The following is a 26,296-nucleotide window of genomic DNA, read 5'->3' as shown; positions in this document are numbered from 1 at the left end:
CTTGCCTCTTTTACATTATGGGAGTTAACTCTTACTAGTAATCATAACATTGGATTAAACTTCATGTGCCAACTGGACTGAAATTTTCAAAATATTCAACTACAGGGGCGCCTGGGTGGCCCAGTTGGTTAAGCGTCTGCCTTCGGCTCAGGTCATGATCCCAGGGTCCTGAGATCGAGCCCCACATCGGGCTCCCTGCTCCGAGCAGGGGGGGGCCTGCTCTCCCTCTCCCTCTGCCCGCCCCTACCCCTGCTTGTGTGTGCTCTTTAATAAATAAGTAAAAATTTTTTTAAAAATATTAAACTACAGCTGCCCCTTGAATAATATGGGTTTGAACTGTGCGGGGTCCTCTTACTGCAAATTTTTTTTTTCTTAATAAATACAGTAAAGTACTTTAAGTGTATTTTCTCTTATGATTTTCTGAGTATTTTCTTTAGCTTGCTATATTGTGAGAATACAGTATAAGATATGTATACAAAATATGTGTTAATTGACTATGTTGGTAAGGCTTCCAATCAATAGGCTATTAGTAGTAGTTAAGTTTGGGGGGAGTCAAAAGTTATATGGGGCTTTTTGACTGGGGGTGGGCATCAGTACCCCTAACTCGTGCATTGTTGAAGGGTCAACTGTATTTTCAATTTGTCATAGTAAAACAATTTGGTCATTAAAAGAGTATAAGGAAAGCTATGGAGATAAGCATTATGATAGTAAATATTCTGTGCTGTGTGTTACTATTAATACATAATTTTTAAAATACTTTGATTTTCAGTAGCTACTAATAAACTACCAGTGATTGAGCACATACCCTATTATCAGATATATTATCTCCCTTAATACTCAGCTCTGAAGTAGGCACTGTTACCATCCTCTCTCACAGATGTGAAACAGGAAAAACAAGCTGTCATTTGCCCAAGGTCAGCAGCCCAGCATCCGGCCTGAGGCATCTCCAATTCCAAAGCTGGGCTCATTGCCCTGCTCTGTTTCCTATTAGCTGCTAGGGTTCTGAATCCAGTTCCTGCACCACCGAAGCACTTATGGATGCCCAGAACTGTGTGTGCGAAGCAGAGCGTCTGCTCTTGGCTCCTGAGGAACTGTAAACTGGTCAGCCAAATACGTGAACAGATTTAAAAAAATAGTCCCCGGAAGCATAAACGTCTAGGAATAGATAGTAAGCTGTGAGCTGGTATCAGTCAAGGACACGTTCATGGAAGCAGGTATTCAAGTGGGTTCAGAGGAGGGGGAGGACCCAGTATTCCCCACAGTGCAACCTGTTGCCCACCTGGATCCGAGTCATCTGGGCCAATGCCTAGGCCTGGTTTTGACTTTTTCCAACAAGGAATGAGAAACCTCTGTAACTTTTTATTCAGGGAAAGTTATAATGAGATTATTCTGGAATGATCTGTCAACAAGAAGTGGAACCGAATGAAAGTGGTTGTACAAATTTAATATAAAATGAAATATTATTTATCTATTGCTACATAACAAACTACCCCAAGACACTGTGGCTTGAAACAAGAAACGTTTATTATCTCACAAGCTTCCATGGGTCAGAAAATCCGGAGCAGTTTTAGCCAGGTGGTCCTGGCCTCGCATCCCAGGAGGTTGCAGTCAAGATGTCAGTTGGGCCCGTAGTTAGCTTAGGGCTTCCCTGGGGCTAGAAGATCCGCTTCCAAGAAGGTTCCCTCTCACAGCTCCTAACCACATGGACCTCCCTGTAGGGCTCCTTCGGTCTTTCATGACCTGGCAGCTGGCTTGCCCCAGAGTAGGTGATGCACGGGCGAGCAAGGTACAAGTCACAGTGTCTCCTATGGCCTGGCCTGGGAAGTCATGGAGCATCGTGTAATATTCTGCAGCAACCCACCAGTCACACACTGCTCAGTGTGGGAGGAGACCACGTGGGACGTGGCCAGCCCTCCTGGTGGGGATAAGGTGATAAGCACCTAAAGCAGACTGCGCCAGTGAAAATGAGAAGGCACAGAATTGCCCTGAGACCTTTTAAAGGAAGGTTTGGTTTCCAAATGGCTACAGAGAGAGAAAGAGCAGGAGGAAGAAGTCTTAAATAACTCGGGTTTTGTATTTGGAAAATGGAAGTAGCACTACTTAGCACTGGGGGAGCAGAAAGCAGTTGGGTGAAAGGGAACAAATCTAGTTTTATTCATGCTCACTGAGAGATGCAGTGGAATCCCCAAGAAATGGGTCAGCTTTAAGGGCCAGAGAGTAAATAATAGGCATGGTTGCCTCATATGGTCTCTGCGGCATCCTCTTCTGTGTGTGTGTTGCGGGGGGGGGAGGGGGAGGAGTTACTTACAACCCTTTAAAAATGCAAAAACCGTCCTTAGCTCATAGGCTATAGTCTGCCAAGCCCTGCCCTAAGCAACCTGTCCTGTAATAGTGGAAGACAAGCATAGAGCATGATGAGCGGTCAAGGCCCGAAATCCAAATCAGTCCCAAGTTAGGACTCATGAATGTCCTCCCACTTGCCTCTTTTACCACTGACAGTTAACTCTTATCAGTGATTATAAAAGTGAAAACATATGCACGACAAAAAAAGTATGTTCCATCAATGAAGCCCAGTGTTCCCAATTCCAGCTGCGCACAGTGGTGCCCCCCACGGGACTCTGCGGCCCAACGGGTGGGCCAGCACCAGCAGTTAACGGCACCGTGGGCCAACGTGTCACCAGGCTGCACTGAGGCGCTGCCCATCCGCTCCCTGTTTCCGTCCTTTGAGGTGGTATCAGTGTCTGCATTTTCTGATGAGGACACTGAAGCTCGGTGGTCACACACTGGGCCAGATGTACCCCTGCATAACTATAATCCGACAGCTGGCACGTGAAGGGTACCCTCCCCAGCTGCCAAGTCACCCAAATAAATAACCCCGCCGCTTCTTTGGATCTTGAACTGTAACAGAACCTATGAGCACCTGTTCTGAATATATCAGGCTTCACTAAGGCTCAGCCATAAGGAGAGATCTGCTAGGGAAGACTTCAGGGGAAAAAGATGAAGTTCACAACAGAGACACCCGGCAATTAACTCCTATATCAAAGCATGCCTAACCCTTCCTTAATGTGAGGACAGAAATGCTGGAGGCAAAGAGTCATCTACTCTTTAGAAGCCAAAAAACCACAGGCTCAAATCAGATACAGTTTTAATAGTTGGTTCTAACACCAAATGGGTGGAACAGTCTTCAAAGAATACGTAGTACAACCACTTTTCCTATAAAAAGGGAAACAAGCTTTGTTTCCAGAGAGCACCTAGCTCTGCTTCTAGAAGAAACTTCTGGAAGCAGCTACTTAACCAGAAGGCGGCTACCAACACAAAGACCATAGGATGGCCTGTTGTGCTCACACCGCTCTAGAAAGCCCAACTTCCCAGAGGAAGCAGCACCCCAGTAACTTCTGGTGTAGCTGAAGAGTGGTCACAGTAACTAATGTATTCAACTTTTATTCCTACCAAACTCAAGGGCCACAATAACAAGGATGTAACACTGGAAACGAAAGAAAGGCAGCAGGATTCTGGATTTATTTCTATACTTTGGGCAATAAAATAAAGCAAGTAATATGACATTATCAAAATAACTAGTTTCTCCCGATAGTCCTTTCTCTTCTAAAAACTAAACTGGTTGGTTTAGTTAAAACATAAATAAGGAAAAAGGTATCCTAGTTCATGTTCAGAAACTAAAATGAAATAGGGATGCTTTATGTTATTTGCTGTATGCATATAATTAAAAACCCATATCCTAAGTTAAATCTAAGGTCTGTGGTCAGTGGAAGATAAAATCTGGTCAGGAAAGTCAGCGTGCATGCACAACACTGTTCCATTTGTGGAATGTCACCAAAGGTTAGCAGGGGCCGGTCAGCGCTGAGCACAGGACAGAGGCCCCCAGCCGGCACGGTGGGGGGCGGGCCTCCCGGGATCTCCTGGGGTTGTGATCACAGCAAACTCGGGATTAAAACCCAGGAGAAACTTCTATGTGAACGCTGGGAGAAAGCCATTCCCTTTTACACTCTGATATTTTTGGCTTCTGGGGAAGGGATATTAGAGATTTAACTTCTTGTTTATTAAACAAAACTTTCCATTAAAAAAAAAAGTAAAGATAAAGGTGAAGGTAAGCTATAGGCCAAGATGTGGCAAATTCACTTCCTCTCCCAGAGTCCCTTTCCTAAATGTCTCTAGGCATGCACTAATCACGAATGCTCCCTCCGACAGACCAAGTGTGGGCGAGCGCGGCAGTCCCCTGCGGGGGGCGGGGGGGGAAGGGGTGATCGGCTGCCACCTTTGCTGGGCCTGCGTCTCCGGGTCCCGGGCGCCGCGCGGGGGGCGGCTTCACGCTCTGGTGCAGGCGGGGGCTGCCAGGCCCTCCAACTCCGTGTTAAGTCGGCCGATCACCCACTCCAAGGCCTCGCGACCCTGCCGAGAGAACAGCACTGAGGAACCCCCCGGGGGTGCGCACACCTGCCCGGTGACATGCAGACCGCCGCAGTTCGGGGTCCCAGCCCGCTTCTGTTCTAAAGCTTCTGCCAGAGGGCACCTCCTTCGAGTGCTGGGGGTGCCTACCGAACATCAGCTCAACAGCAGTGTCCACAGATTATTTGTTGTGAAGCAATACTATACGATTAAAGTTGACCTTTTGCATATTTTCCAAATTCAAATGCGAGGTTTAATTTCACATGGCTCTGCCACCCAGCTTCCATGATACGGTATCATACAGCGCTTGTGCTTGGGCTGGGGGTGAATTCCAAACAGAGCTGCACAAATACTGAATCCATTCCCAGACCAAAATGAAAGTTACACAGCCCAACTCTTTCATACTGAAGAAATTTTGAAAATAACTGCTACCACTTTCTTAATGACTACCTTAACATTTTTTTTTATTTATAACGGAAAGCAAAGGGGAATTAAAAACCCAACACGTGCTTATGCTTATTTTTAACCACACTCTCTCAAGCCACCAAAAATTGGAAGTGGCTGAGTAACCGACACGTACATACCCTTGCCCTAAACATGCAGTCTTCCTCGGAAACTACACTGGGGTCCCCTGCACACTCTAGCCATATGGAGGAGTCAAGACAATCTACCTTTCCTGATACTCTTATCCCTGCTTCCCAGTGTGGTTTCCCAAATCACAAATTTCCATGTTCCCCTCTGGAACAGAACCCCATCTGTGACAGTTTTAAACCATTACCTCTGCGAGGCTATATAGTTACCTACCCTCCGTGGAACAGAGTTACCTACTAGTGCAACAAGAGGCTGTCACGAGAGAAAGGGGTCGGTGTCTCGGTGATACTGGCTCATGGGGGCAGAGTAGGGTTTGCAGCGAAGTGACAGATGTTCTGCCCTGCACCCACTGCCTTTGCAAATCCGGGGTTTATCTGCAAGGAGCCCTCAAATCCTTCAGGAATTAAGACTTCAGTGCTACACAGCTAAATCTCAAGGGGAAACTTTTTAAGACAATGTTGCTTAAAAATAGAAAAAAGGCACAAAACAGTATATACAGTATGGTTCTGTCTATGTTTAATAAAAGAAAGGAAAGAAAAAAAAAACCATAACTTGCATTTGCATAAAACACCTCTGGAAGCCTTCGTAAAATCGGGAGTTAACTGGCAGAGGCCAGGTTCTCCTCCTCTAAAGGAGAGGTTTTACTCTTCGAGAGTCTCGTGTTGTTGGTTGGTTGGTTGGTTTTTTACCATAAAAATAGACTGCTTTTATGTATTTTTGAAAGAATATTGTTCCCAAAAGGAAATCTCAAACACTTAAAGCAGATTCTCCCCCACTCATCCCTCCCCTCTCCTCTTGGCAACAACCAGTCTGCTTTCCAACTATATGGATTGTCCATTATAGATATTATTTATACATGGAATCATACAGTATGTGGCCTTTTTTGTGTCTGGCTTCTTTTATTTTGCATAATATTTTAGAGATTCATCCATGTTGTAGTGTGTATCTGTGCTCCATTCCTTTTTATAGCTGAATAATATTCCAGTGTATATTTGGACCACCTTTTGTTGATCATTTATCAGCTGAAGGACATTTGAGTTTCTACCTTTGGCATTTGTGAGTAGTGCTACTGTGAACATTCGTGTACAAGTGTTTGTGTACTTGTTTTCAATACTTTTGGGTATATAAGTAGGGGTAGAGTTGCTGTATCATTTTACATTTGCACCAATATGAACAAAGGTTCCAATTTCTCCACATCTTTGCCAATGCTTATTTTCCATTTAGTTGATTATAGCCATCCGAGTGCTTGTGAGCAGTTTCTGTAGGTTCGATTTGCATTTCCCTAGTGAATAATGCTGTTGAGCATTTTTTCTTGTGCTTATTGGCCATTTGTATATCTTCTTTGGAGAAATGTGTATTCAGATTCTTTGCCCACTTTTTTTTTTTAAGATTTTTTAAAATTTATTTATTTGACAGAGAGATAGAGAGCACAAGTAGGCAGAGTGGCAGGCAGAGGGAAAGGGAGAAGCAGGCTTCCAGCCAAGCAGGGAGCCCGATGTGGGGCTCGATCCCAGGACCCTGAGATCATGACCTGAGCTGAAGGCAGCCACCTAACCGACTGAGCCACCCAGGTGCCCCTGCCCACTTTTTTAAAATTTTATTTATTTTAGAGAGAGAGAGCATGAGTGGGAGGGTCAGAGAGAATCTCAAACAGACTCCACACTAAGTGGGGAGCCTGATGCAGGGCTTGATCCCATGACCCAAAGAACACAACCCCAGCAGAAATCAGAAGTCAGACGCTTAACCAACTGTGCCACCCAGGCGTCCCTGCCCATTTTTAAATTGAGTTGTCTTTTTGTTGTTGAGTTGTAAGAGTTTTTCATATATATTCTGGATAATAGACCCTTATCAGAATATGATTTGCAATTTTTTCTTCCATTCTGTAGCTTGTCTTTCCACTTTCTTGATAGTGTCCTTTGACGCACAAAAGTTTTTAATTTTGATGAAGTCAAATTTATCTATTTTCGCTTTTGTTGTCATATCTAAGAATCCATTGCCAAATCCAAGATCATGAATATACACCCTTATGTTTTCTTCTAAGAGTTGTATAGTTTTTGTTCTTGTGTGTAGGTCTTTGATCCATTTTGAGTTGGTTTTTGTATATGGTGTGAGGTAATGGTCCAACTTCATTCTCTTATATGTAGATATCCAGTTGTCCCAACACCATTTATTGAAGAGACTATTCTTTCTTTATTGAATTGTTTTGGCACCCTTGTTGAGTATCAATGGGTTTACTTCTGGACTCTCACTTTAATTCCATTGGCCTATCTGTCTGTCTTTATGCTGGTCCCACATTGTTTTCATTATTGTAGCTTTTGTAAGAAGTTTTGAAATTGGGAAATGTGAGTCCTCCAAATTTGTTCTTCCATTTCAATATTGTTTTGGCTATTCAGGATCCCTTGCAATTCCATATGAATTTGAGGATGGCTTTTCCATTTCCTAAAAAAAAAAAAAAAAAACTATAGGAGTTTTTATAAGAAATGCCTTGATTCTTTAGAACATTTTGGGTAGTATTGCCATCTTAACAATTATTAGTCTTCCAACCCATGAACAAGGGATGTCTTTCCATTCATTTATGTCTTTTTTCATTTCTTCCTTTTTTTAAAGATTTATTTATTTATTAGAGAGAGAGAGAGAGCATGCACGCAGGGGGAAGGGGGCAATGGGAGAGGGAGAGAGAGAATCCCAAGCAGATTCTCTGCTGAGCACAGAGCCTGACACAGGGCTCAATCTCATGATCCCAAGATCATGACCTGAGTCAAAATCAAGAGTCAGACACCCAACCAACAGAGCCACCCAGGTTTTTTCATTTCTTTCTGCAGTGTTTATAATTTTCAGTGTACAGTCCTTCACGTTCTTGTTTTATTTCTATGTATTTTATTCTTTTGGATGCAACTGTAAATTGGATAGTTTTCTTAATTTTCTTATCAGGTTGATCATGGCTAGTGTAAAGAAACACAACTGATTTTTATGTGTAGATCTTCTACCCTTTAATTTTGCTAAATTCTTTTATTAGCTTTCTTGTGGATTCTTTCTTCATTGGGTTTTCTATCTATAGGATCATGTCATCTGTGGATGTAGATAGTTTTACTTCTTCCTTTCCAGTTTGGATGCCTAATACTTCTTTATCTTGTCTAACTGCTCTGGCTAGAACTTCTAGAACAATGTTCAATAGCAGTAATGACAGTGGATGTCTTTGTCTTGTTCTTGATCTTACGGGGAAAGATTTCAGTCTTTCATCATTGCATAGGATGTTGGCTGTGGGTTTTTCAAAAATGCCCTTTCTCATGTAGAGGAAGTTCTTTCCTATACCTAGACTATTTCTAGAATTCTTGTATCTATTCCCAGAATAGTGTTTTCATCATGAAAATGTGATAAGTTTTTTCAAATGCTTTTCCTGCATCAACTGAGATGATCTTTGAGTTTTTCCCTCTTAGTGCTATTAATGAGATATATATCATTGTTTGATTTTTTTTTTTAAAGATTTTATTTATTTTTCAACAGAGAGAGACACAGCGAGAGAGGGAACACAAGCAGGGGGAGTGGGAGAGGGAGAAGCAGGCTTCCCGCCAAGCAGGGAACCCGATGTGGGGCTTGATCCCAGGACCCTGGGATCATGACCTGAGCCGAAGGCAGACGCTTAACAACTGAGCCACCCAGGCGCCCCCGTTGTTTGATTTCTGTATGTTGAACCATCCTTCCATTTCTGGTATAATCTCAGTCATGGTGTATAGCATCTTAATATGCTGTTAGATTCAGCTTGCTAGTATTTTGTCGAGGACTTTTGCATCAGTATTCATGAGGGATATTGGGCTATAGATTTATTTTCTGGGGGTCTTTGCCTAACTTTGGTATCAAGGTAATATTGGTCTCACAGAATGAGTTAGGAAGTATTCTCTCCTCTTTTTGGAAGAGTTTGCTAAGGATTTTTGCTAACTCTTTAATATTTGGTAGAATTCACCAGTAAAGGCATCTGGTCCTGGTCTTCTGTTGTTGTTACTGGAGATTGTTTTGTTTTGTCCTTCATCTCTGGTTTTATTTATTTGTGTCCTCTCTCTTTTTTTCTTGATAAGTCTGGCTAAATGTTTATCAGATTTTTTGTTTTTTTTTTAATCTTTCCAAAGAACCAGCTCTGGTTTCACTGATCTGTTCTATTTCATTTTTAGGCTCTACTTCATTTATTTCTGCTGTAATCTTTATTATTTCCTTCCTTCCACTGGCTTTGGGCTTTGTTTGTTCTTTTTCTATTTCCTTTAGGTGTAAGGTTAGGTTGTTTATTTGAGCTTTTTCTTGTTTCTTGAAGTAGGCCTGTATTGCTATACAGTTCCCTCTTAGAAGAGTTACCGTGTCCCTAAGATTTTGGACCACTATGCTTTCATTTTCATTTTTCTCAATGCATTTTTTTAATTCCTCTTTGATGCCTTGGTTGACCCATTCATTGTTTAGTAGCATGTTATTTATTCTTCATGTATTTGTGTTCTTTCCAGTTTTTTTTCTTGTGATTGCTTTCTAGTTTCATACCATTGTGGTTGGAAAAGATGAGTGATATTTTTGAATTTATTGAATTTTTTAATTTATTGAGTTTTTTTGTGTGTGGCCTAATGTGATTTATTCTGGAGAATATTCCATGTGTACTTGAAAAGAATGTGTATTGTGTTTTCAGATGGAATGTTCTGCATACATCTGTTAGCTCCGTCTTGTCTGATGGTTGCTGTTTCCTTGTTGATTTTCTGTCTGGGTGATCTATCCATTGATGTAAGTGGGGTGTTAAAGTCCCGTACCATTATTGTATTACTGTCAGTTTCTCCCTTTATATATTAAGTGCTCCTATGTTGGATGCATATTTTACAATTGTTATATCCTCTTGTTGGATTGATCTTTTTATCACTATGAAATGTCCTTCATTGTCTTTTGTTACAGTCTTCATTTTACAGTCTATTTTGTCCAATATAAGTATTGCTACTCCAGCCTTCTTTCTGCTTCCACTTGCATGGTAAATGTTTTTCCATCACTTTGCTTTCAATTTGCATGTGTCTGTAGGTCTGAAGTGAGTCTGCTGTAGGCAGCATATAGATGGGTCTTGCTTTTTTATCCATTCAGTCACCTTATGTTTTGATTGGAGCATGAGGCCATTTACACTTAAAGTAATTATTGATAGGTTTTATTTGTTGCCATTTTGTTATTTGTTTTACAGTTGTTTTCTTAGTTCTGTTCCTTTCTTCTCTTGCTCTCTTCCCTTGTGGTTTGATGACTTTCTTTAGTGTTATGCTTGGATTTCTTTTTATTTTTTGTGCATCTATTACACATTGTTGATTTGTGGTTACCATTAGGCTCATCTATAACATGCATACAGCAATGTATATTACTAAGTTAATGGTCACTTAAGTTCTAAAAGCACTAAATTTTTACTCCCCCAACCCCACATTCTATGTATATGACGTCATATTTTATACCTTTTGTGAACTCCTTGACTGATTTTTGTAGATATTATTGATTTTACTGCTTTTGTGCTTTAAACTCCATACTGGTTTTATAAGTGATTAACCTACTACTTTTATTATATGTTTGCATTTATCTGTGAAATTTTTTCCTTTCATAATTTTCCTATTCCTGATTATGACTTTTTTCCCCAAAGAATTCCCTTTAACATTTCTCACAAGGCTGGTTTAGTAGTGAACGCTTTTAACTTTTGTTTGTCTGGGAAACTCTTTACTGCTCCTTGTATTCTACCCTTGCTGGGTATTCTTGGTTGTAGGGTTTTTCTTTTCAATACTTTGAATATATCATGCCACTCTCTTCTGGCCTGCAAAATTTCTGCTGAAAAATCAGCTAGTAGCCTTATAGGGTTTCCTTTGTACGTAACTTTTTTTTCTCTCGTGCTGCTTTTAAAATTCTCTCTTTATCACTACCTTTTGCCATTTTAATTATTAAGTGTCTTGGTGTGGACCTCCTTGGGTTGATTTTGTTGGGTACTCTCTTCACCTCGGGAGGAAGGGATTTTCTGTCCCTTCTGTCTGTTTCTTTCCCCAGATGAGGGAAATCTTCAGATATTATTTCTTCAAACAGATTTTCTGCCCCCTTCTCTCTCTCTTCTCCTTCTGGGATCCCTATAATGTGAATGTTATCACACTTGATGTCATTGAGTGCCCTTAACCTATTCTCATTTTTTCTTTTTCATTTTTCCCTTTTTTTTTTTTTTTTGTTATTCAGCTTGGTTGCTTTCCATTACCCTGTCTTCCAACTCACTGATTTGTTCTTCTGCCTCCTCTAATCTGCTATTGATTCTCTCTAGTGTATTTGTTATCTCTGTTATTGAGTTCATCTTTAGCTGGTTCTTTTTTTTTTTAATCTCTTTGTTGAGGGTCTCATTGAGATTCTCCACCCTCTCCTCAAGTCCTGTAGTATCTTTATGACTACTACTTTGAATTCTTTATCAGGCATATTGTTTATTTCCATTTCATTTAGTTCTTGTGCTGTGATTTTTGTCCTGTTCTTGATTTGGGACATATTCCTCTGTCTCCTCATTTTGTCTGTGTTTGTTTCTATGGGTAGGAAAGTCCGCTACATCTCTTGATCTTGAAAGTAGTGGCCTTATGAAGAAGAGGACCTGTGGTGTCCTGCCACACAATGCTTCCTGTTCACCAGACCAGGCACTTCAGAGATGTCTCCTATGTGGGCTATGTGTGTCCTACTGTTGTGCCTGAGATGCATTTGCCTTCAGTTCAGTCAACTGCAATGGCTCTCTTTGCCTGCTATGGGTCTGGAGCCACTGTTGGGCACTGTCAGCAGTCAGGCCAGCCGCCTGTCCTCAGCCCATCTGCCGGGGTATCACACCAAACTGCAGGGTGCTCTTCCTATGCTGCCCTCTGAGAGGCTTTGGTTGCAAGGTTTTTAATTATTGATTCAATGTCTTTAACTGTCATAGACCTGTTGAGATTCTATTCCTTCTTAAATCAGTTTTGGTAATTTGTGTGTTTCTCGTAGTTTGTCACATATTGTAGAATTGTCTTTCTCCTTTTGTTCTGCTAATGTTTGCTGCATATATTTGGGGGCTCTGTCGCTTGGTGTGTAAATGGTTATAACTTTTGTCTTCTTGATGAATTGACCATCTCATTGATGTATAATGTCCTTGTTTTTCTCTTGTAACAATTTTTGACCAAAAGTAGATGTTGTCTGCTATTAGTTGCCCACTCCAGCTCTTTTGGTTATTATTTACTTGGAATATCTTTTTCCATCCTTTCACATTCAAGCCATTTGTGTCTTTGGATCTAAAGTGAGTCTCTGGTAGACAGCATATATAGTAGGATCATGTTTTTTCATCTACTCTGCCAATCTCTGTCCTTTAATTGGTTTGTTTAATCTATTTACCTTTAAAGTAATGAATGCTAAGAAAAACCACTAACTTCTTACACTGTTAGTTGTTTTCTGTGAGTTTCATAATTTTCTGTTCCTGAATTCTTTCCATCCTTGTCTGTTGTGTTTGATTTTTTTTTTTTCCACAATGGTACACTACCATTCTGAGTCCTCCTATTTCTTTTCTGGATGTTTTAATTATTTTCTTACCGGTTACCCTGGTGATTATAATTAATATCTTAAATTCAGAAAAATCTAATTTGAACTGATACAAATTTAGCTTTCATAACGTATTAGGGTTCTCCAGAGAAACAGAACCAATAGGATGTGTACATATAGACAGAGATTTATTTTAAGCAATTGGCTGACATAATTATGGAGGCTGGCAAGTCCAAAATCTGCAGGGTAGGTTAGATAGGACTTAGATTCACTAAGTGCTCCCCTGGTTGAAGTATTCTATTAGAATCCATGGTTCTACAGAAGTTGATTCTGTCATTTTTTGCCAGCTTATTGGTTATTTCAGTGGGGGGACCAATTCTGGGAGCACCTGCCTCTACCATTTTCCATGATGTTACTATTTATATTTTTTTAATGTTTAATTTTGAAATTATAATAGATTCAAAGGAAGCTGCAAAGATAGTACAGGAATGTCCCATGTACCCTTTACCCACTCCCCCCAATAACATCTTGCATAATTATAATACAATATCAAAACCAGGACTTTAATATGCACAGTGCAGCACAATGAATTTTAAAAGTTCACTTCAAATGAGACTTAACCGCATGAAATTTCATAACATCAAGGATAAAGAGATCCAAAAAGCTTTCAGAGAGAGAAAAAAGAAGTCACATATAGAGGATCAATAATCTGAGTGGAAAACAACAGAACAATGCCTTCAAAATTCTGAGTGAAAGTTTTTTGTTTTTTTGGCTTTTTTTAGAATTATATGTCCAGCGATGCTATGAACGAAGTATGAGAATAGAAGAGCCGTTTTCAGATGTGCCAAGTCTGAGAAGCCATGATGAGATGTTCTTCCCCAACCCGTGAGAGGAAAGAGAAAGAGGAAGGCAGGGAAGCAGGGAAAGAAGGGCTCTAGGAGAGGAGAAGATCAAGGAAATGTCCAGAAATGCCCACAAAAAGGGATGACAGCCACATGGTCAGAGAGTAAGGCCTGACTTCCAGAAAGGATGGCGCCAGGGAAACTGGGAGGGGGTGTGCTGCCGAAAAAGACTGACCTGTGGAAAATGACGTCACAAGGTACTGCAGAGAGCGATTAAGAGTGTGGAAGGACTCAGCCAGAGACCTTTAAAAAATATAATTAAATAAATGAAAAGAATAAGACAATTATTATCCCCAAGGGGGAAAAAGTTGCATAAGAAAGAAAATGTAATTATGGCTTGGCAATAAGCAATAGCGATGTATTTGTATTTTCAGAATTATGGAAACTCTGAATGTGCTTTCAACCATAAACAATATAGCTATTTTGGGGGAATAGGAGTGGGGAGGAAGAGATAAAAGAGATAAAATAATACTTTAGCAAAAAGGTAAGTAATATCTAGATAATGTCTAAAATTGGCAAATCAAGAAATAGCAGGATATGCTTGCTTATTTAGAAATCTAGCAGTAAAAGCCAAAAACTGCCAAAAGAGTTGAGCATCTCCTCAGAAGTGTAGAAACGTGCTTTGCAGAAGGAGTAAGGGGAGTTATTTTACCATAAATCTTTTAACTCAGTTTTACCAGGAGCTATAAGCATAAAATATTCTGGTAAAAATATAAATGAATATCATTTCATTTTAGATTAGAAATACTATTATCAAACAAAAAGCACTATCTAAAAAAATGGTAGAACACAGTTCTACTCATCCTTTATGGGGGAGGCCTTCTCTGAAGTGTTTAGAATTCAAAGCAGACTGAAAGATTTTATATTCTCCTTGTGAAAATAGGAAAGTTCAAATTCCCACCTGGAAGTACCTTAAAGCTAACGGGACAGCTCAAGCTCACAAACACTTTCACCACCATTTCATCACAGTGGCTCCATGTGCATGAGCCTCCCCATGGATGGGTGTGAACGGTGACAAGTAACACAAGCCTTCAGCCCCGGCGGTCGCTGGTCCCAGAACCCAGGACAAGCCAGCCACAGCCTGAGGGCAGAGCGCTTTGCTCCCTTGACCAATTCCAACTGTGTGGTGGGAGAGCTCACGGTACCATCACCACACACGTCACTGTGGGGGTGGACGCCCCTATTCCAGTGTGTGCAGACCTGCACTAACAGTGGTGAGAAGGTTGCACGGTGGCAGCATCTGACGTGACCAACGGTGGCCAGATATGTGTGAAGAGACTGGCAGTGCAGAGGGTTGGCCAAGGGGCATGGGAGGGAAACAGGGAGTCATCAGGAAAGAGCGGAGTTGTTTAGTAAGATCCCAAGAGTCAGCAGAAAATTGCTGGGAGCTGTTGCCCAGGGGAAGACAGACAAGGCACAAGGGCAATCTGACAACACTGGCCCGGGGGTGGCTGGCCTGTGGGCAGCGGCGGCGTGGCAGCTTGGCGGCCCTCGCCCTCCTAGGGGTCTTCCCTTCTTTGGGTCTCACTCTGCAACAGACGGGCCTCCTGTCTTGAGAGGTCAGGCCGAAGAGCCCGGTGGAGGCTGTGACCAGGCAAGGGGCAGATTCCAGCAGATTCCACACCTCTCCCAGACGGGGGCGAACCATATTCAAGGCTCGCTTATTTCTTCCTTTCCTTCTTCCTTCCTTTTTTTCTTTTGTTCTTTCTTTCTTTCTTCTTTAATTTTTTTGGGTGAGGCATCTGATTAAAGATTGAGGCAGTTTAGCCCTAGTTTATGAGGAAAGAGAATGTGACAGAGTCCACAGCTCAGAGTGACACATCACACACGCCACACTGCCCACACACACTATGCTCACCAGGCAGGCGGGCTCTCTACATGTGGTCACCTTACTGGTGCATCCGTGGAAGAAGAGAGAGCCAGCGGCAGATCGTGACCTTGGGTTCAAGGTGAAGGTCTTCTGCAAACTTAAGCTTCAGCAGGAAGTTCTTAAAGGAGCCTGAACCACACGGCTCCCGTTTGCTGATTGAGGCACCGAGTGTGTACACACATGCTGCAGACAGACAGACAGACCAACCGTGGGAAGCGGACCCCAGAGCAGCACAGTATGGAAGGTCAACAGGGTGAGGGTTTCAAGGCAGGAGTATTAGGATTCCCTAAACAGAGGGAAGCAGGAAACTCTCTGACTTTCCCATGAAGTATGAAGATGACTGTTGACCAATTAAGTGTCAAATCCCTTTCTGACAGTCCAGCCACTGGTGGCCTAGGAAACCAAGGAATGTTTGTGAAGCTCAAGAAGATGCTAGAAATGGCTTCTGCCACTAAAAGAAAAGAGCCAGTGGCAGTCACATGGCTGGGTGCTGGCCTACAGCAAGTGAGGAGCAGGACTCCCCCCAGCCCCACAGCGCTGATGCAAGGGCACAGGGCATTCTTTATAAGAACATGTGCAAATATTCAGATCCTGCCCAAAATGAAAAAACCCTCCCATCTGATTGGTCTGGAACTACTCGTGAAAGCCTCTTTTCTGATGATACACTAATTCTAGGAAATGTTTAAGCAAGCAGGTATTGAGAACAGCTTGGGAGATGCTGAACTGCCTCTCTTGGAGACCAGATAACCAATATCCAAGTCTTCCTGGGAAATAAATCCTGCCATGAAACAAGGAGATGAATTAGGAAGAGGATGAACTAAGGGCGGTTTCCATTCCAGAAGATACTAAGGAGCACAGGGCTGGAGACGCATGCAGCCGCACCTTGAAACACCCAGCGCCGCACACCATGCACACGGTTAGCAAGATGCTAAATTCTCTATGGGGGTAAAGACACTATAGTTACCACTGTTCATCATAAGGCGCAGGCGCAGACCCCGTTAGCTCACAGCGCGCTCAGAATTTTCAATTATCCACTCAATAGCAGCCCACCCCTGGAGCAACACAGAAAGAGTTCGACATGGTGTAAGAAATTCTGCTTCCCTCGCTGCAGACAGCAGGCCTCAGCCTGCACTTCAAAGGGCACGAGGAAAGCGTGGCCCGTTTTATTTTTTATTATTTATTTATTTATTTTGGTAGCGTGGCCCATTTTATTTTTTATTATTTATTTATTTATTTTGGTAGCGTGGCCCGTTTTAAAAGAGATACAGCAGTCACCGTTCCTGAACCATCTTCACTGGAGCGGGTAGTTTCTCAAGCTCAGAAATCAGGTGGTACGTACTCTGCCTGAAATTCTCACACGGGCTTGGGCTGTGCCCACCGCGGCACCCATCAGCTGCACTGTCCCCTCCTGAGAGCCCGACCAGCGGGCGGCCTCGCAGCCTCCTCAAGGGCTCATCCCACCCAAACCCCAGGATGACCTGCTCTCCTTCTCCTGTCTCCTGGGCAGGCTACCACGTGGCAACACAGCTCGGGGGAGGAAGTGATTCTCTGGCAGGCCTTCAACATGCAACCCCTCACATAAAGTGAAATAAAAGACTTTCATTTGGCCTCACTGAGTTTCCTCTGCCTTTTCTCATAAGAGGTCTCGGGGTTGGCTTTGGCCTCACCAAGTAGTCCTTTCCTCCTGTAACTTATTTTTTCCAGCAAACATTTAGGGCGCCTGCCCCAGGCTAGACCCTGGACTCACAAAAGTGAGTACAGTTCTGTCTCCTCCCCAGAGGGCCTGCAGTGTGGACACGAGGCAGGCAGCTCTGGGCACTGTGTTTGCCCTGCCTTCCCTGAACTGAGCTGAGTGACTGTCAACATTGCTCAAATTTGGATTTTTCTTAAAAACAGAGCAGACTGGCTCTTCTATCAGTGCCGTGGCTACATGCAAGGCAGAACTAGTTTTCCCGTTAAATTGTGACAAGCATGGTAGGCATCCCACTGGTCCCCCAAATGGAGAATTACTTCTGATCAAAATAAACCAGGAGAGAGGAGGGACGGGGAGGACAGCCAGGAAGACGTCGGCCTGGGAGGGAAGCGAAGGTGAGAAGCGAAGGCCCTGCTCTGGCAGGTGACGTTACCTTGAACTCGTGCAACGGCTGCCACACATCCAAGCTCTTTCCATGGCTCGCTCTGCTGGAAGGAGGACAACCTGGACTCCGTGAGCAGTGTCTGCCTCACGAAGGCAGCCCTCCCGCTAGGGACCTGGGGTCCCACCTTTCTCCTGCCACCTCCACAGACCTTACTCCCCAGTCCTGCCAGAGGGGAGGCACAGAGACGGGAGTTAGGTCTGGGGGAGCTTGGCAGACGGGAGGCTCAGCCGAAGCCTGTCCGGTGGGAAACTACGATTCCTGACCACCTGCCTGACAACGCTCACGCGTGGGGTCTGTCCTGTGCATGAGCCTGTGCTCGTTGGCTCTCTGACGCTGCACTTGCCTCCGCTGCGTTTGTGTCCCACGTTCACCCAACGCTTCCCCCCCGAGGCCCGGGACAGCTTTCCCTGCGGCCGGTTTTGACCGTGACAGTGGAAAAGGCTGTGACATCACAAGCTCGCTGGCGATGGAGGGCCACAGCCCTCGGTAGGACGATACATTTCAGCCCCTTAATCTGGCCCCTGGCGTGCACACGGGGCCCGGGACTGAGAGCCGTACCTTCTTTGCGTTGGATGATATCGTGTTGGCCATCAGACTCTCCAGATAGCTGCCGAGGCTGATCCCCTTCACAGTGATGATGGCTTCTTGTGTGAGCACCGTCCTACGGAAGAGCAGCCGGGAAAGGGGCTGAGTAGCCCTGACCAGGGGGAGGCTCCGGCCCACCCCAAGCCTGGAATTCAACGTGTCAATCCCAGGATGCAGTGACTTACATTTCAGGGTCCTCTGGATGCGGAGTGTACACCAACCTCTCGTTCACCGACACCAGGTTTGTGAGTGTGATCTTGAAACAAAAAATGGCTTTAGCTTCTATTTCTCTTGCATTTCTTCCCAGACCATCTGCCCATACCTTCCATCCCCAAATCAGCACTCGCTGAAGCCAGAAGAGAAGAAACATTTAGGCCCTGGGAGTGCCACCACGTTAAGTCCCAGGGAAACCTAGTCCTGGCCGCTCCTTCCGGCGACCGTCACCTGTCCTCTACACCCAAACCTAAGTCTGGCCTGGCCTTCGAGGCCCTTTCAAACCGCCAAACCATCAGCAGTCATACAAAAGCATAATCCTTCTGGGTTAGCATCCAGGTAAATGAGCACAAAGCTGCTGATAAGCTTTTTTTATAGAATACGATTTTATAAAAATAAACCATGTCTAGCCCATGCATTTTCCCCAACACATTTTTTAAATGTGCAGTAGGCCAATATAAATTCTTTTGAGTGAGAGAGGAGTGAAGGGGAAAAGGTGCTTGTAAAATTACTGCTAAAAATCACCTCTGCTGTTGGAAGTCAGGATAGTGGTTATCTTGAGGGTGGGGTGGGGGCGCCCACCAGAAGGGAGCACAAGGGGAGCTCCTGGGGGATGGTCACACTCTGTCTCTGATCTGTCTGCTGGTTACAAAGGTGTGTTCACTTTGTGACAATTCATTATGTGTGTTTTTCTGTACATTTATTATACTGGAATAAAAAGGTAAATAAAATACTGCTAAATAAATTCAGCCTTTCTACTAAAAATAAAAGATCACTTAGACCAAAGGTGGGCTGGAAATAAAATTAAATGAAGACATTACCCACCACACCAGGAAATACCAAGCACCTTTCTCATCTTAGGCCATTGCTTACATTGGTGGAACAAAGTTCCATTTTCTTTTCTACTGGATCCACAACAGAATGTTCTTTGATGTATGTCAAAGTCCTACTGGTTCCCAAAATCTAAAAAACAAAGCAAAACTAGCATAGTGACATGTCAAAAATTTCATTCTGTAGCATCAAACACAAATTTCATTTACTAATTAAGTCCTTTATCTATTCAATGAAAAATACAACTGGGGATCCAGCCACGGACAGCCCTGCACAGCTCCTCAGGTGCCTCTGCCCCAGCAGCCGAGGCCGCCATTGGTCCAGTGAGTGAATTCAGGTAGAGGTGAGTGTAGGACAGTAATAAATGGCTTGACAGAAAAGAAAACGGCGAGGGGCCGGGAGCGTGGGGAGGGCCCGGGAGCGTGGGGAGGGCCCTCTGCCGGGTGGCAGAGCCAGGAAGGGAGAGGCACAAGGCAGAGTCCTGGGGTTAGCCGGGTGAGCTGCCGATGACGCCTCCTGGGCCCAGCCCCACGTGCTGAGCTCCTGGCGGAGTGAGAGGCCGGCATGGCAGGGGAGGGAGAAGGTGGGCTCACGGGGGTGTTGGGCCCATGTCAGCGCTGGGACTCTGTGTTGAGAAGAGAGCAGGGGCCCGGGGAGGGGCAGGAGGAAGTCGTGCTCGGGTTTACATTTTCAACAATCTCCCTGATGGCTCTGCAGAAGAGACTTGTCATTGACTGAATGTGTCCCCCACGCTCATATGTTGACGTCCTGACCCCCAGCACCTCAGAATGTGACTTGTATTTGGAAATAGGGCCTTTGGAGAGGTAATTAGGTTTAAATGGGGTTCATTAGGGTGGACCCTATCCTAGTCTGAGCAGTGTCCTTATAAGAAGGAGAGATTAGGACACACAGAGGGAGACAGCAGGGATGCGTGAGGCGAGGGACCACCACCTACAGAGGCAGCAAGAGGGCAGCAGTCCGCCAGCCAAGGAGAGAGGCTGGACCGGACCCTCCCCTTACGGTCCTCAAGGAAATCAACCCAGCGGCGCGCCTTGATCTTGGACCTCCAGCTTCCAGAGCTATGAGCAAACAAGCGTCTGTTGGGGCCCCCAGTCTGTGGTATTTGGTTAGGGCGGCCCCAGTGGACACGGGGCGAGAGGGTTCTGTGCTGGTGGGGCCAGGGCCGAGGCTGGGGAAGCCGGGCCACACACCACGGAGATGGAAACTAAACGAAGTTTACAGAGAAACAAACCATCTCGCAGCCTTCTCTGAAGTCCTGAGTGGGTGCTCTAAGGAAAGGCTGTCACTTCCTGCAGATGGGCACTTGCCGGGCAGATGCAGGTGCAGCGGGGACAACCTGGGCGCAACCGGGTGGAGCCGGGGTGGGGCAACGCAGGTGTCGCCGGGGCACGCGGGGAAGCGGGCCATCGGAGGCGCGGCGGGGCAAGCAGTTGCAGGCTCACCGCTTTCACGAAGCCGGGCAGCCCCCACTCGGTGCTGAGGAGGCGGTGGCTGTGAAGCCGGCCCCGGCCGTCCACACTGCGCTCCAGCACGTCAACTCCCACGACACAGGGGTTCATTGGATTCGGGTACTTCCTCATGGCAGCTTTGATGACGGTGTCCCACGGGTGGCTGGTGGGAAACACATAACCATCCGGAATAAGCAGGCAATCCCTACATTTGTAAAGCGGGCCACAGTGGCCCAGGGTGGCCAAGATGCTGCGGCCCACAGAGTGAAATGAAAATCAATGTTAATGCTCTCATTAAACGGTTTTTCTTTTGGTTTTAATTAAAGTTATACTCAAACAAATCTATCTGAGGCATCCGGCTCCATACCCGGATCCGGGATCCTGCGATCCTTCTGGGCTGACCAGAGGCCATCAGGAGGCTTTGCCTGGCAGAACTCTCGGGACACTGGGGACACAGAGGTCTCAGGCTATTGGCAGCCATGCTCAGTGTGTCTGCATTCCCAGCCCAGATGCTGCACTCACAGGCCACCCCAGCACTGGGGCCTTGGCTGAGCCACTTCCCTCCCTCCACTCAGCACCTTCCTGTCCACATCTTCCACCACCACCAACCCCTTGCACTCCCCCAGTCCCTAAGAAGCAGCATCCTTTCCTTTGGGGCTTCTGGGTAGAGAGACATGTCTCCCCATCCCAGCCTGTCACCTGCCCCTCCCACGCTGTTCCATGGTAGGGGTGGAACACTAGGGAGCTGGAGTTTATTTGCTTCTTTGCCTGCACTATTGCGGTGAATGAAGGCTTGGCTGTGACTTCCAGCTGGGCTCCTGGACCTAACTGACCACCTCGACACCTGGAACTCAACGCTAAAATAGTACAGTAACGCACCTGCCTCATGTGTATCTAGAACAGGCTACTACTCCCAGCTAGTGATGCTCTACTGAGAACCAACTACAGTTGACCCGTGAGCAACACTGGTTTGAAGTGCGTGGGTCCACTTATATGTGGATTTTTTTCAATAAATACAGGATAGTACTGTAAATGTATTTTCCTTATGATTTTTTTTTTAAGATTTATTTATTTTAGAGAGAGAGAGTGCAAGCAGGTGGAAAGGGCAGAGGGAAAGAGAGAGAGAGAGAATCTCAAGCAGATTCCCCAATGAGCACAAAGCCCAACATGGGGCTTGATTTCACGCCCCTGAGATCATGACCTGAGCCAAAATCAAGTCAGACGCTTAACCAACTGAGCTACCCAGGCGCCCCCTTCTTTATGATTTTCTTAATAACATTTTATTTTCTCTAGTTTATTGTAGGAATACAGTATATATTACACATAATATATAATAATATAATATGTAGTAATATATATAATGTATAATACATATGTATATACATATATAAAATATGTGTTAACCAACTGTTTATGTTATCAGTAAGGTCCATATTAGGCTTTAAGTAGTTAATTGCTGGGGGAATCAAAAGTTATACATTATTCTTATCTACAGAGTCTGTGCAACCCCTATTAAAATACCAATAACATCACCCCAATATTTATAGCAATAATGTCCACAATAGCCAAACTATGGGAAAAGCCTAGATGTCCATCAACAGATGAATGGATAAAAAAAATGTGGTATATATATACAATGGAATATTATGCAGCCAACAATAAAATGGTATCTTGCCATTTGCAACAATGTGGATGGAACTAGAGGGTATTACGCTAAGCAAAATAAGTCAATCAGAGTAAGACAAGTATCATATGATCTCATTGATATGAGGAATTTCAGAAACAAGACAGAGGATCATAGGGGAAGGGAGGAAAAAATGAAACAAGATGAAACCGGAGAGGGAGACAAACCATAAGAGACTCCTAATCTCAGGAAACAAGCTGAGGGTTGCTGGAGTAGAGGGGGGGTGGGAGGGATGGGGTGGATCGGTGATGGACATTGGGGAGGGTATGTACTATGGTGAGTGCTGTGAATTGTGTAAGACTAATGAATCATAGACCTGTACCCCTGAAACAAATAATACATTATATGTTAATAAAATTTTTTTTAAAAAAACCACATGTGGTTTATCTAAACTCTCAAAAAAAATACCAATAACATTTTTCACAGAACTAGAATAATACTAAAAATTGTTTAGAACCACAAAAGACCCCAAATAGCCAAAGTAATCTTGAGAAAGAAGAACAAAGCTGGAGGTAACACAATCCCAGGTTTCAAGCTATAATACAAAGGTGTAGTAATGAAAACAGTATGGTACTGGCTCAAAAACAGACACAAAGATCAACAGAACAGAACAGAGAGCCAGAAATAGACTGACACTCACATGGTCAATTAATCTACCACAAAGGAGGCAAGAATATAAAATGGGGAAAAGACAGTCTCTTCAGTAAATGTGCTAGGAAAACTGGACAGCTCCATGCAAAAGAATGAAACTGGACCACTTTCTTACACCATACAGAAAAACAAAACTCAAAATGGATTAAAGACCTAAATGTGAGGCATGAAACCATGAAACTCCTAGAGGAAAACAGGGATACATTGTTTGACATTGGCTGTAGCAATATTTTTCTAGATATATCTCCTAAGGCAAGAGAAACAAAAGCAAAGAGAAATTATTGGGACTACACCAAAACAAAAAGCTTTTGCACAGTGCAGGAAACCGTCAACAGAAAAAAAAAGGCAACCTAGTGAATGGGAGAAGATATTTGCAGATGATATATCTGATAAAGGGTTAATATCTAAAATATATAAAGAATTTGTTCAATCTAACACCAAAAAAGCAAATAATTCAATTAAAAATGAGCAGAGGACCTGAATAAACATTTTCCCAAATGGGCCAAAAGATACACAAAAAGATGCTCCAGATCACTAATCATCAGGGAAATGAAAATCAAAACCACAATGAGCTATCACCTTATGTCTGATTAAGAGACATAAGGGAGTTAGAATGGCTAAAATAAAAAAGACAAGAAATAACAAGTGTTGGTGAGAACATGGAGAAAAAAGAACCCTTGTGCACTGTTGGTGGGAATGCAAATTGGTGTAGCCACTATGGAAAACAATATGAGGTTCCTCAAAAAATTAAAAATGAAATACCATACAATTCAGTCATTCCACTACTGGGTATTTACCCAAAGAAAACAAAAATATTAATTTGAGAAGATATATGCACCCTTATGTTTACTGCAGCATTATCTATAATAGCCAAGATATGGAAGCAATCCAAGTGTACATCGATAGATGAATGGATAAAGAAGATGTGGTATATATGTATATACAATGGAATGTTCCTCAGCCATAAAAAAGGGTGAGACTTTGCCATTTGTGACAACATGGATGGACCTAGATGGCATTATGCTAAATGAAGTAAGTCAGACAGAGTCAAATACCATATGACTTCACTCATACGTGGAATCTAAAAAACAAAACAAATGAATAAACAAATAAAATGCAGAAATAGATGCAGAAATGCGGAGAACAAACTGGTGGTTGTCAGAGGGGAGAGAGGTAGGGGGATGGACAAAATGTGTGAAGGGGAGTAGGACAGACCAGCTTCCAGTTATGGAGTGAGTACCTCATGGGTACGATAGATACGGCGTAGGGAATGTAGTCTAGTGTTACGTGGTGCAGATGGCGGCTACCTGTGGTGAACACGGCGTCACACACAGAGATACTGAATCACTGTGATACACCTACAACTAACAACATCGTGTCAACTACATTCAACAGAAATATTTAGGAAGTAGTAGTACTTTGTAACTAATTGTAAGAGAAAGAAAGGCAAAGTGACCATACATTCCAGTTTGTCCAGGACAATTCCAATTTTTGCCTTTTGTCTTATTGGACATATTAAGAGTGACCTCTTTCACCTTCAAAGGTATCCCAATTTGGATGATAAACTATGTATTAATCCTGAAAATAAGGAGAGAGGAGGACTCAAGAATGATGCCCAAGTTTCTGGCTTGAACAACTGTGTGGCTAGTTGGGCCATTTACTGAAAGGGGATTTTTTTTTTAAAGATTGTATCTGAGGGGCGCCTGGGTGGCTCAGTCGTTAAGCGTCTGCCTTCGGCTCAGGTCATGATCCCAGGGTCCTGGGATCGAGCCCCGCATTGGGCTCCCTGCTCCGCGGGAAGCCTGCTTCTCCCTCTCCCACTCCCCCTGCTCGTGTTCCCTCTCTCACTGTGTCTCTGTCGAATAAATAAATAAAATCTTTAGAAAAAAAAAAAAGATTGTATTTGAGAGAGAATGAGAGAAGAGCATGAGCAGGGGGAGGGGCAGAGGGAGAGGGACAAGCAGACTCCCCCTGAGCAGGGAGCCCGATGCGGGGCTCGATCCCAGGGCCATGAGATCATGACCTGAGCCGAAGGCAGACGTTCAACCGACTGAGCCACTCAGGCACCGCAGAAAGGGGATTTTTAAACAAGTTACACGTAATTTTTAGCTGTGCAGGGGCTCAGCACCCCTAACGCCCCACATTATTCAAGGGAAACTGTACTTTGTCCCACCTTTGAAGTGGTATATGGCGTGAAGTGGCCAACATATTTTTTTCTGATTATAAAAAGTGTCCAAAGTACTGAAAAACAAAGTATGCAAATAAAAGCATCCACAATTCCACTATCCAAAGATGATGCCAGGCTGTGTGGGAGTCCCCGAAGGTGTCCCCAGCTCTCCCTGAAGCTTCTCCTGCAGGCCGCCGCCACTCTCTCTCTGGCCCTGAGCCCTTGAGGCAGGGGGTGGGCACCTTTGTCCCTGTTTGGTGTCCCGCTATCGGCGAGGTCTCGAGCCACGTTCACGTATGCCCCACTGATGGGGCAGCGCTTCTTTAGTGCTCGGTTAGGCTGAAACCCTACGGCTGTCCACAGGGAGTCAGAGGTGCCCCCTTCAGGTTTTCAGGGTGGACCGTCCCCTGAGTGCGTCTTCCCCCAATTCTTCCTTCCTTGGGATGTGTGTGCTTCCAGAAGCATCTGAGCCTCTGGCAAGGATGAGTATGTCAACAACGCCATCATTTTCGCAGACGTACTCAGACAAGTTTAAACAACATTTGTAGACACATCCCAGAGTCAAGAGCTAGACACACGCGTGCGCACGCGTGTGCACGCACACGCATGCACGCACGCACACACACATGCACTCACACACACACATGCACTCACACACACACACGTGCACTCACACACACACATGCACCCCTTACAAAAATTAAACAGGATCATGGTCAAACCATACTCAGACACTGCTTTTTATATTTAACTGATGATGAACATCTTCCCATATCAGGAACCTATTTTCAGAAATCTGATTATAGGGGCGCCTGGGTGGCTCAGTCGTTAAGCGTCTGCCTTCGGCTCAGGTCATGATCCCAGGGTCCTGGGATCGAGCCCCACATCGGGCTCCCTGCTCGGCGGGAGGCCTGCTTCTCCCTCTCTCGCTCCCCCCTGCTTGTGTTCCCTCTCTCGCTGTGTCTCTCTCTGTCAAATAAATAAAATAAAATCTTTAAAAAAAAAAAAAAAAAAAAAAAAGAAATCTGATTATAAAGGGCTACACCACAGGTCATCTTATAGGTATTTATATGTAACTAGCTCCCTACAACGGTTATTTAGCTTTTGCTCCCAATTTTGCTCCTTAAAATAAAGACAGTAGCAAACATTTGTGTATACTCATCTTTCACATATCTAATTTTTCCTTAAGCTTATTCCTAGAAATGAAATTACTAAGTCAAATATCAAAGATTACGAACAAATTGACGGGTTTTGTTCCATATTTGACATCCTTTTAAAA

The 26,296-nt window shown here is 44.0% G+C and overlaps 1 protein-coding gene across 15 annotated transcripts in view; it reads right to left on the bottom strand.

The window, feature by feature from the left end:
- PRELID3A (PRELI domain containing 3A) overlaps positions 1–26,296 on the bottom strand; it is a 70,109-nt gene that overhangs the window by 37,728 nt on the left and 6,085 nt on the right. For 2 of the 15 annotated variants that reach the window (XM_036121737.2, XM_036121728.2), the window contains 5 exons: positions 20,510–20,678; positions 19,089–19,178; positions 18,188–18,258; positions 17,976–18,078; positions 16,359–17,460 (listed from right to left, as the gene is read on the bottom strand). In XM_036121737.2, coding sequence (XP_035977630.2) covers positions 17,296–17,460; positions 17,976–18,078; positions 18,188–18,258; positions 19,089–19,178; positions 20,510–20,647 — 567 coding nt within the window. In that variant the 5' untranslated portion in view covers positions 20,648–20,678 and the 3' untranslated portion in view covers positions 16,359–17,295. The other 13 variants (XR_004926430.2, XR_013443408.1, XR_004926428.2 and 10 more) reach the window with 13 other exon arrangements.

Source organism: Halichoerus grypus, chromosome 13 (genome assembly GCF_964656455.1).
Source record: "Halichoerus grypus chromosome 13, mHalGry1.hap1.1, whole genome shotgun sequence".
In the NCBI taxonomy this organism is placed as follows: domain Eukaryota; kingdom Metazoa; phylum Chordata; class Mammalia; order Carnivora; family Phocidae; genus Halichoerus; species Halichoerus grypus.
Note: the sequence above shows the minus strand (reverse complement) of the source record. Positions and strands in the feature narration are given on the sequence as shown.